Source organism: Amblyraja radiata, chromosome 1 (assembly GCF_010909765.2).
Source record: "Amblyraja radiata isolate CabotCenter1 chromosome 1, sAmbRad1.1.pri, whole genome shotgun sequence".
NCBI classification, from domain to species: domain Eukaryota; kingdom Metazoa; phylum Chordata; class Chondrichthyes; order Rajiformes; family Rajidae; genus Amblyraja; species Amblyraja radiata.
In genome coordinates, this window is record NC_045956.1 from 98,194,537 (window position 1) to 98,206,659 (window position 12,123).

Here is a 12,123-nt window from a genome sequence, read left to right on the forward strand (position 1 = left end):
ACTGCATCTGCCAAACATTTGCCCACTCACCCAGCCTATCCAAGTCACCTTGCAGTCTCCTAGCATCCTCCTCACAGCTAACACTGCCCCCCAGCTTAGTGTCATCCGCAAACTTGGAGATATTGCCTTCAATTCCCTCATCCAGATCATTAATATATATTGTAAATAGCTGGGGTACCAGCACTGAGCCTTGCGGTACCCCACTAGTCACTGCCTGCCATTGTGAAAAGGACCCGTTTACTCCTACTCTTTGCTTCCTGTTTGCCAGCCAGTTCTCTATCCACATCAATACTGAACCCTCAATGCCAGTGTGCTTTAAGTTTGTATACTAATCTCTTATGTGGGACCTTGTCGAAAGCCTTCTGGAAGTCCAGATACACATCCACTGGTTCTCCCCTATCCACGCTACTAGTTACATCCTCGAAAAATTCTATAAGATTCGTCAGACATGATTTACCTTTTGTAAATCCATGCTGACTTTGTCCAATGATTTCACCACTTTCCAAATGTGCTGCTATCCCATCTTTAATAACTGACTCTAGCAGTTTCCCCACTACCGATGTTAAACTAACTGGTGTGTAATTCCCCGTTTTCTCTCTCCCTCCCTTCTTAAAAAGTGGGGTTACGTTTGCTACCCGCCAATCCTCAGGAACTACTCCAGAATCTAAAGAGTTTTGAAAGATTATTACTAATGCATCCACTATTTCTGGAGCTACTTCCTTAAGTACTCTGGGATGCAGCCTATCTGGCCCTGGGGATTTATCGGCCTTTAATCCATTCAATTTACCCAACACCACTTCCCGGCTAACCTGGATTTCACTCAATTCCTCCAACTCCTTTGACCCGCGGTCCCCTGCTATTTCCGGCAGATTATTTATGTCTTCCTTAGTGAAGACGGAACCAAAGTAGTTATTCAATTGGTCCGCATATCCTTGTTCCCAATGATCAACTCACCTGTTTCTGACTGCAAGGGACTTACATTTGTTTTAACTAATCTCTTTCTTTCGAGGTTCCTTTACCCAACTCGAAACTTCACCTATCCATGTTCACCAGGGATACTGCCCGACCCTCTGTTACTCCAGCATTGTGTCTTTCCTTCATTTAATAACTGTTGTGTATCTTACTGAATGCTGTCTTAAAGACTAATATATAACTTCTACTGATATCCTCTTATTTATTTTGCTCGTTTTAACCTCAAAATCTGAAGCAGATTCAAATATTTTATCTTTCATTAGCTCAAAATTTTCCTATGAACCCTTTTTAATCATCTTGCAAAATACTCAATACTCATATTCTTAAATATCACTATCATGACAACATGAAAAATCCATATCTGATGCTTATAAAAACTTTGTTTTCTTTCTTCCTTAAATGCTTTGGGTTGAAATTTAATAATACAAATCTGGTTTGCTTCTCATAGCCGTTCCAAAATTGATTATCCACCACTGAGGTTTGGTGAACTTTGTGATAGAACAAACTCACCGGCAGGGATGAAAACAACACTTAGTCTAATCAAGAGCAAGTGATGTGCATGACGTAAGTGACTTTGTTCAGAATGAAAAGCTCAAAACTGCAGCAAATATTGGGTTGAGCAGTTTATATTCAATGAGTAAAATGGGTGCATGGACGTTTTATGCAGCATTTGCCATGTTGCAAATACTTGATTTCATCTTCAACTTTGTCAATCCTTAGAAGAATGTTTACATCCAACACTAGTTTTAAAGCTAATGGAGAAAAAGATGAATGAATATTACAAAAGCTACTTGAAAGCAATATCTTCCACTTCAGTAAGAGAAGTGATACCAATATAACTTGTTGAAATGTCATAGTTCTGAAAGAGAATGTCTTTCAAAATATTGTCTCTAGATTGTAAATGTAATGAATGAGAGAAAATGAATTTATATAGAGAAGCACACTCTGACAATTCACTCACATGCAGTAATGTCAGACTATCACATATATTTTGGGGAGCAAAATAACAACATCTATATTACTAAAAGTCTGATCTTGACCGCTTTTGGCCCACTGTGCTGCGATTTCCGAGAGAACGCCGCCACCTACGGCCGTCATTTTTTACCACCTCGATCAGAGCCCACGTCTGCCTTCCTGGACCAGAGTATTTTTCCCATCGATGAAAATCAGAGAGAAATTAATGTTTTTAAAACATTCACCATTCTCTCTGCTGCCCCTGCTGGAGGGAGGGGGAGGGACTATAAAACCAAGAAGTGGTGTGCCTCAATCAGTCTGCAAGATGGAGGTCACTCTGTGCTCTGAATTACACTGAACAAATGTCTACACAACTGTGAGTAAGTTCCCTTAATGTGGTTTGAAAATGAAAATATGGTTAGTTTGAAGTAAAAAAGCACTGCCTGCAAATGGTTGTTTGGGGGGTTTGGGTTGAAGTAAAAAGGCACTCTCTCTCTCTCTCCCCTCCTCTCTCTCCCCACCTCTCTCTCTCCCTATCCCTCTATCTTTCTCTCTATCCCCCCGTCTCCCTCCCTTTCTCTCTCTCTCTCCTCCCCTCCTCCCCCACCTTTCCCCCCTCACCCACCCTCCCTCTTCTCCTCCTCTCCACCCGCCTCTCCCTCTTGCCCCTCTCTCTGTGTCTCTGTCTCTGTCTCTGCCCCTTCTCTCTCTGCCCTCACTCTCTACCCCCGCCCCCCCCCCCCCCCTCTCTAGATGTGACTGCAAGTTGGGGGCTATGCGTCAGTAGATAGGGTGGTTATGGGGTAAAAGGAGCAAATTAATAATATTATTATAATAGCAAGGGGGGTAATTAGCGTGAGTGCGGGGGGGGGGGGGGATAGTTAGTGTGTGTGATGCTGCATGCCGCATCCCCCCCCCCCCCCCACAACCGCACGTTGGGGGAACAGACCCAACGGGTCTGCACTTGGTCTAGTATTTATATATATTTACAAAATAACAACAGGATCCCACTACTGGCCACAACTTCCCATCTCCACCGCTTTCTGCTTTCCGCAGAGACCTTTCCCTCCGATACTCCCTGTTCAACTCATGCCTTCCCACGCAAACCACCCCCTCCCCAGGTACTTTCCCCTGCAACCACAGGAGGTTTAACACCTGTCCCTTTACCTCTCCCTCGACTCCATCCAAGGATCCAAACAAACCGCTCCCTCCGCAACTCCCTTGTCAATTCTTCCCTTCCCTCCCGTACCACCCCCTCCCCGGGCACTTTCCGTTGCAACCGCAAGAAATGCAACACCTGTCCCTTCACCTCCCCCCTCGACTCCATTCAAGGACCCAAGCAGTCGTTCCAGGTGCGACAAAGGTTCACCTGTATCTCCTCCAACCTCATCTACTGAATCCGCTGCTCTAGATGTCAGCTGATTTACATCAGGGAGACTAAGCGGAGGTTGGGCGATCGTTTCGCCGAACACCTCCGCTCAGTCCGCAATAACCTACCTGAACTCCCGGTGGCTCAGCACTTCAACTCCCCCTCCCATTCCCAATCCGACCTCTCTGTCCTGGGTCTCCTCCATTGCCAGAGTGAGCAACACCGGAAATTGGAGGAACAGCACCTCATATTCCGCCTGGGTTGCTTGCGTCCGGATGGCATGAACGTTGAATTCTCCCAATTTTGCTAGCCCTTGCTGTCTCCTCCCCTTCCTTAACCCTCGAGCTGTCTCCTCCCATCCCCCCGCCCTCGGGCTCCTCCTCCTCCCTTTTTCCTTCCTTCTCCCCCCCACCCCCCATCGGTCTGAAGAAGGGTTTTGGCCCGAAACGTCGCCTACTTCCTTCACTCCATAGATGCTGCTGCACCCGCTGAGTTTCTCCAGCATTTTTGTGTACCTTCAACATATTTATGAGGTCGCTGAAATCATTACAGCAAAAACATGAAACGCTGGAAACACTCAACAGATCATGCAGCATCTGTGGAAAAACACAGTTAACTATTCAGCTCTGTATTGATGAAAGATCATCCACCTGAAACGTTGACTGTTTGTCCTGCAGAGAAGCAGCCTGACCTGCTGTGTATTCCCATCATCTTTTGTTTATATTTCATATTTTAAATATCCAAGGATTTTTTGGTTAATTTGACGGGAAATAGGGGTCATAATCAACTCGGGAGTATTAATTCTGTTTTATCTTTTGCCCACAAAACACTTGCTTTGTTTAAAATAAACAATATTGATCAAAGGCATAAAAACTGAGAAGACAGTATTTCACTGAACATTCCACTTACCTTCTGAAGAAGGGTCCTTACCCGAAACGTCACCTATTCTTTCGCTCCATAGATGCTGCCTCGCCCGCTGAGTTTCTTCAGCATTTTTATATACATTCCACTTACCTTGTTAAGGTCTTCCTGTGTTAGAAATGATGAGAGTCTTTTACGAAATTTTCCCTCTTTGTATTTTTGCGTGATGAATTCCAGACGTTGGTTTGGTGGAGCATCCATATCCAGCTCTTCTCTTGGTTTGAGATTTGCTGCCCAAAAGCTGTTGACCATTTTATTTCCCAACACAATGAAGAGCTGCAATTCAACCAAAGGATGCAGTCATTCTCTTTGGAACAAACATTTTCAATCATTTTAAAATTTCAACATTTAAGTTTGCACTTATTAAATACTTTTGCATCAAAATTCTTCTCCCCTCTCCCAAGGGGCGGGAGATACAGAAGTTTGAAAACCCATACCTCCAGATTCAGAGGTAGACAAAAATGCTGGAGAAACTCAATGGGTGAGGCAGCATCTATGGAGAGAAGGAACAGACGGCGTTTCGGGTCGAGACCCTTCTTCAGACTGTGGCGATGTTTCGAGTCGAAACCCTTCTTCAGACTACCTTCCTTCTCTCCATAGATGCTGTCTCAGCCGCTGAGTTTCTCCAGCAATTTTGTCTACCTTCGATTTTTTCCAGCATCTGCAGTTCTTTCTGAAACACCACCAGATTCAGGTGCACTTTCTTCCCAGCTGTTATTAGGCAACTGAATTCTGCTCTCATAAGCTAGAGTGCAGTCGTGACCTCCCATCTACCTCATTGGAAACATTTAATTATCTTTAATAGGACTTTACTGGACTTCAACATCTTGCACTAAATGTTTTACCTTTGAACCTTTGTAAACTGTGGATAGATTGATTGTATTCATGTATAGGCTTTTCTCTGACTGGATAGCATGCGCACCAAAGCTTTTCACTGTATCCCGGTACACGTGACAACAATAAACTAAAGTCAATTGGTGGACCTAGTTTTTCTTTTTTGACCAGGTCTATATGTAAATAAGCATAATTGCTGTAACTGCAAACTTCAGCAAGGGTTGTGGGATGGGTTGTGTCCAAGGTTGTGGGTTGTGGGATGGTCAATATTTAATCCACTTCAGTTATACACTTGGGTAAATTTACAGATGGTTTTACCACAGGATGTTTAAGCTGCTGCCAATCCTTATTATTTATGTTATACCCATGCCATAATGGAAAACTCCATTCAGTGATTTCAAAATTAGTGAGACCACACCTGGAGTATTGTGTGCAGTTTTTGTCCCCTAATTTGAAGAATGACATTCTTGCTATTGAGGGAGTGCAGCGTAGGTTTACAAGGTTAATTCCCGGGATGGCGGGACTGTCATATGCTGAGAGAATGGAGCGGCTGGGCTTGTATACTCTGCAGTTTAGAAGGATGAGAGGATATCTTTTTGAAACATATAAGATTATTAAGGGTTTGGACACGCTAGAGGCAGGAAACATGTTCCCGATGTTGGGGGATTCCAGAACCAAGGGCCACAGTTTAAGAATAAGGGCTAAGCCATTTAGAATGGAGACGAGGGAACAGTTTATCACACAGAGCGGCCAGTTTCAAGAGAGAGCTAGATTGGGCTTTTAAAGATAGCAGAGTCAGGGGATATGGGGAGAAGGCAGGAACGGGGTACTAATTGGGGATGATCAGCCATGATCACATTGCTGTCTCGAAGGGCCGAGTGGCCTACTCCTGCACTTGCTGTCTATCATCTATAACATTTCAGTCATTTTTTCCAAAATCATCAAACACATAGGTCAACAGAAAAACATTAAACCTAACTTGTATCGATAGATACGTTGATTTGTGTTTTGCTCAAGATTCCAGCATCTGCAGTATCTTGCGTTTTGTGCTCACAGTATCTGCTCTTTGTTTTCAGCTCCCCTCTGATTTATTTTTAACCTCATCTTCCTATTCACGGATTCATGATGATATTTACGTTGTCAGAAATGCACATTGCTTTTGGGTGCATTTTAACCAGTTGCGTATGTGGTAAAGTTTGGGATGTTATACTCAACGGGAAAATAAATTCAACATTGTATTGTATTAAACAGAATAGAAAACACTGCTGAATTTCCAAAGTAAAGTTCAAGGTGCAGAAATTGTTGTGTCTTTTACATAAGATAATTTTCTTGTGATATCTTAGTCTGTTAGGAAATTTGGAAAGGTATGCCTGCACTTCCTCATTCTGTACCTGTAGCTGGATAACTAACCTTTCAGTGAAGCAAAGCAGTAGCATCGTTGTTAAATGCTGACATTCCTTGTAAACTGGGTGCCAGCAAAAAATTTGACCACATGAACGTTTGAAGGAAGTCTACTGCCAGACCAGACTTCAAGTTCACATTTATTGTCACATGCACCAATTGGTACAGTGAAATTTGAGTTACCTTACAGCCATACAAATATAAAGAACACAATACACGATAGAGTTTAACATAAACATCCACCACAGCGGAATCAACGTTTCCCACTGTAATGGAAGGCAATAAAGTTCAGTCATCTTCCGCTTTGTTCACCCGTGTTCGGTGTAATGTCTTCTGTAAGACCTTGTTGTGGCTAACACAATGAATACATGTCCGACATCTTGTAGGATAGGTTTAATCTGCAATTACTGAAACTTCCAGAAGGTCACTTGACCTCAGTCACGAGGCACAGGTACATTTGCCAGCTTCTGCTTTTGGCCTCAAGGGGCACTGGCATTTACATTATAAATTACTTTACATATACATCACATCTCCCCCTTCACTTTAATTACATCACATCTCCCCCTAATATCCACATAAGGATTTACACTAGACTCAATTAAGAGTGCTGCTGTTTTTCACTTTAAACTCAAACTCTAGAAACTCTAACAAAGGGCCTGTCTCGTTGCCTTTTATTGTGACTGGGAGACTGGCTCCTGCCTCTCACTGCATCTCGGCGCATCGTGTCTTCTGGGGACTTGCCCCTTCTGGGAGACTATTTCTGGCTTCTGGGAGACTGGCTCCTCTGTCCAGGTTTCTCACCTCTGGGAGACTGGCTCCTCTGTCCAGGTTTGTCTACAGGCCTGGCTACAGGTGGTCCATCCATGGCTACACAGGTGTCTATCCACGGCTACACAGGGGTCTATCCATGGCTACACAGGGGTCTATCCTGGACTAGACGTCTCTATCCGGAACTTACTCTCCGCCTGGTCTCGTAGACTTGCTCCATCTAGGAGGCGGACTCCCCCTTTAAACAAAAAAACGTAGTCAATACTAAACAGTCAATACAAACTATTTTTGTTCTTTCAATTTCTTGCATAATAACTCTTGGCTTTTACTTCTTCACTTCTTAACTTTTACTTCTTTGCATTTGAATTTTCGGCAAATTATCTGTACTTCTTGGCTTCTTAACTTTTACTCTCTGCATTTGTCCCTTAGTGTCTTTAAACTGTTGCTCGGGTCGTGCTGCTCGCTCCGCAGGGCTACTTGAATCTCTCGAACATGGCGGCGGCGGCGGCTGTTATTGCGGCTGCCGTCTCTCGTGAACGGGCTTTCTCACTCAGCCGGTCCACTTCTCTCACGCGGCTGGGCCCCTTCTGCCCACAGCCGGGCTGACTCTGCTCCCGGCTGACTGGAGACTCGGCTGACCTCGGTGGCGGTCGCCAGACCTGTCCATGGACTACACGGTACCAGGCCCTCACCCGACGTCGGTGGCGGCCACTGGGCCTGGCCGTGAGCCACATGGCCCTGGAACTCACCCGAAGTCGGTGGTGGCTGCACAGCCCTGGAAAACGTTCCAGGTAAGTTGACACCGTCGCTGTCCTGCTGGTTAGGCTTCTATCCCACTTCTGACACCATGTAATGTCTTCCTTAAGGTCACTGGCATTTACATTACATATTACATTACATTTACATCATAGTCGGGGCCTTTGAACCCTCTGCAATCGCCGCTATGGACGGCCCGATGTACAGGCCCGTCCGCCGGGATGATCGAAACTCCGGCGTCGGAACTGATCGGAAAACACTTGCGCCTTGGAGTTTCCGAATCGGCCGCTTCTTAAATCTGTAACCATGCCTCCGGTAGAGTCTCAGAGTATTATCAGCAGCAGGAAGTTCCCAAAACTATATTTCCCATCTCTTAAACTCCACAACCAAATCTGTGCAGATCAGGCTTCTGTGCCTTTCACTGATCTTTTCAAAGTCACAAATGGCAGCTTAAGTTAATAACCAAGGAAGCCTTTCTCCACGCCCTGATTGCTGATATTCGCAAGCTCCAGCGCCTCTCCGCCATCATTCACTTGCATCCAAAGCACTCAGCCACTAACATTTTCATCCTGTATTTGGCTTATCTTCCCTCTCCCTCGTCAATACTATCAGGATCTACAGTTGGCATCCTTCTCAAACATGTGCTATCCTTCAGCGTTATTATACAAAATCAATTCAATCCCATTTGTATGCAGCTGACAACTTGCTTTCCAACACCACTACCTCTATCAACCCATCCACTGAATCTGAAATAGTCAAATTATTTAATTAACCTGGGCAGAAATTTTCTCCAAAAGAAATAATGAGAATACCTCATACATCACCTTTAGACTTGGCTGCAAACGCCATTCCTCAGATACAACATCATCCTTCTCCCTGACAATGGTCTCACACTAAATCAGACTGTTTACAATCTTGGTGTCAAGCTGAGGTTCCAGACAGTCTAGAGAGACTATCTATCTCCTTTGCCTGTGCAACATCATTTGATCCAAAATATGTTTCTCCATTTTTTTTTTAAAGCAGAGATTGATTGGGGAGAAGGCAGGAAAACGGGGTTGAGAGGGAAAAATAGATCAGCTGTGTTAAATGGCAGAGTAGACTCCATGGGCTGAATTCTGCTTCTATGGCTTATGGACTGCACTGATGTTGAAAACCTGATGGTTTTGTATTCTATAAACTTGAGGTCATGTGAGAGTCTGTTGCTTTGTCCCAAAGTTACTCACTTGTACCTTCATGTTCATCCTCCATCCATCTCTCAGGCATTCCTTAAACCCTGCTTCTGACTAGGCGTAAATTCACCTGCCTTAATATCTCCTTTTGCAACTTCATTTCAAAATTTGTTAGAAAATACAACCGTAAAGCAGTTTAGGATGTTTCAATATTTCCAGTAATATTGTTTCTCTGACCAGTATCAAACCAGTGGAAACAATGGAGGTTGATGTGGAATGAGAACATCAATCACTTTCATTTTACAGCAACAAAAATCCAGTGAACTAAATTCCATTTACCTTAAAATAGCAGTTGTATGATATGCACATGTTCAAGCGGACACTGTGACTCTAACATCGTATGGATTTGACATTTAATTCAACAATGCCCCATAGGTGAACATTATATTCACTTCAATTATAAGGAGCATTTTCTTGATAGTTTTATTTTTGACATGAGAGTGACTTTGTGCCTAACAGAGTACAAAAGAGTATTGAATTGGTGCCAAGATTGTGTTGTGGGCACCTGCTAGGAATTGGATCACAACCACCAAAACTCATTTCACATCATGTATTGTTATTGCAAAATAAAAGCACTTTCATTTATGAATCACAAAACAATCATGACTTTTGGTGCAGCTATAATCAGGAAGTCATTGGGTAAGAACTAAGTTATCACAATACTAAACTAGACTTGACTTGACTTATTCACTGTTACCTTGGACATTTTTTGTTCCCATTTTCCAAAAAATATATATGCAGGAGTCCAATGGTCGATTATTGCAATTTATACTCGTTAACTCTGTTGATTAAACAATTTGCAAACATCTCACTGAAAGTCTACAAAACTACGACAGGCGAATTCAAAACTAGTCAGGAGGGAAGAGTAATATTAGGAAGAGTAATATTTAAGAGCCTGTCCCACTTGGCGATTTTGCTGGCATCATATCAGTGTCGCCAAAAGATTTTGAACATTTCAAAATCCAGCGGCAACAAAAAAATGTTGCAACACTTGAAAAAACACCGCGCGTCATACGTCATCACGTTAAACCAAAATGTATAAAAATGGCCTTTATTCAAATCTAACAATGTGCACTTTAACCACGTATGATTTTTTCTATTACAAATCTCAAATTGTGGAGTACAGAGGCAAATAAATAAATGATGGATCTTTGTCCCAAACATTATGGAGGGCACTGTAGGTCTGAGCTTATGATGAACATTAAAACCATGAACATGTTGTAAAGAGGTATTGAAGTTGACTGCTGTCATGGTAAAGTCAAACACACAGGAAAAATAATAGTCATATAGCAGGGAAACAGACCCATTGGACCTCCAGTGAGAGTTGTGCAGGGTGATTCAAGAGTCTAATGTTTGATGAGAAGACACCATTCTTAAACTTGGAGGTAATCTAAGCCAGTCCGATTTGCCTGTTTTATCCATATTCCCCCTGAAGAAGGGTCTCGACCCAAAACGTCACCTGCAATGTTCTCCAGATATTGCCTGACATGCTGCGTGACTCCAGCATCTGAAGCTCTTTGTTTCTACTCTCCCTCTAAACCTTTTTTATCCATAAGAATCATTAATTTAATTGCAGGGTAACACTGATGAACAAGTCTTTGGAAAGATATCACAGGTCATTCCTAAAGCTATTATTAAGGCTGAATGATATCAAATTCTCTGTCGTGAAACTAAATTAATAAAAGTTAGAAGCTTTCAAATGGGAAAAGGCTTGAAGTGATGCTGTATGACTGCCAAACTAAGAAGACAGCACAAAGGAATCACCATGCAAACTAGTTATTGCTCTCACATCCCCATGACCATCATAGTTTATGCTCATACATTAGCTCAAAATTAAATAAAATATGATAGATGATATGGTCAACCGAATCCCTATTTCTCAAGAAATGATATCTGAAGAAAAACAAGGCTGGGATCAGCCAGAAAAAGGCAGCTTATTGGTCCAAGTATGCGCTAATTTTTAATAATAAATCTCATTTATAAGGATAGAAGCAATTTTATTTTAACTTCTCTGGTTTTCTTACCTCAACAAGTTCATTACTCCAAATACTAGTGTCCAGTTTCAGACTACGAACTTTGGAAACATTTGAACCCAATGATCGATGCTGACCTGAATCACAGAAAAAAACAAATAACATGAACACGTGTTAGACTGAAACAAAATTAGTCAATTGTTTACCTCTCAATTTCAAGATTTATACTTAAGGAAAACTCGTTTGTATATTTAAACTTGCTCCCACTTAGAGTAAATCAATTTCTTGTGCCAGTACATTTTTAATTCTTTAACAAATTCTGATTAATTGTGCATTTAAAAATATATAATAATAATAATAATAATATATTTTATTGTCATTGCACATAAGCGCAACGAGATTTGGTATGCAGCTTCCAACCGATGTTATAACATAAATAAATAATACATTTTGGATTTAGATGTCCTGAGAACATGGATTGTAAAAAGAACAGTAAACAGTCAAAACAGTTCACAGACTAAAGTGCAGATGTGTCTGTGCGACATAACATCCGAGGAAGACAGTCTATGGGGGGCGCTCAGCAGGGCCGGTTCAGAGCCGCTATAGCTCTGGGAATGAAGCTGTTCCTGAGTCTAGAGGTTCGGGCGTAGAAAGCCTTGTAACGTCTGCCGGAGGGAAGTAGTTCGAACAGTCCATTACAAGGGTGTGAGGAGTCTTTATGGATGCTGACGGCCTTCCTGAGGCACCGTGTGCGGTAGATGCCCTCCAAGGCTGGTAGCTGTGTCCCAATAATCCTCTGCGCTCTGTGGACGACGCGCTGAAGAGCTTGCCTCTCCGCCTCCGTGCAGCTGAGATACCACACAGAGATGCCATACGTTAATATGCTCTCTGTGGTGCAGCAGTAGAAGGTTGTCAGCAGCTGTTGGGGCAGACCAGTCTTTTTTAA

The 12,123-nt window shown here is 42.7% G+C and overlaps 1 protein-coding gene across 1 annotated transcript in view; it reads right to left on the reverse strand.

The window, feature by feature from the left end:
* The window catches only part of arap2 (ArfGAP with RhoGAP domain, ankyrin repeat and PH domain 2), a 343,820-nt gene that overhangs the window by 152,399 nt on the left and 179,298 nt on the right, over window positions 1–12,123 (reverse strand). The window contains exons 12-13 of the mRNA XM_033033190.1: window positions 11,229–11,314; window positions 4,310–4,492 (exon numbers count right to left, since the gene is read on the reverse strand). Of these exons, the coding sequence (XP_032889081.1) occupies window positions 4,310–4,492; window positions 11,229–11,314 (269 nt within the window). The remainder of the gene's footprint in view (window positions 1–4,309; window positions 4,493–11,228; window positions 11,315–12,123) is intronic.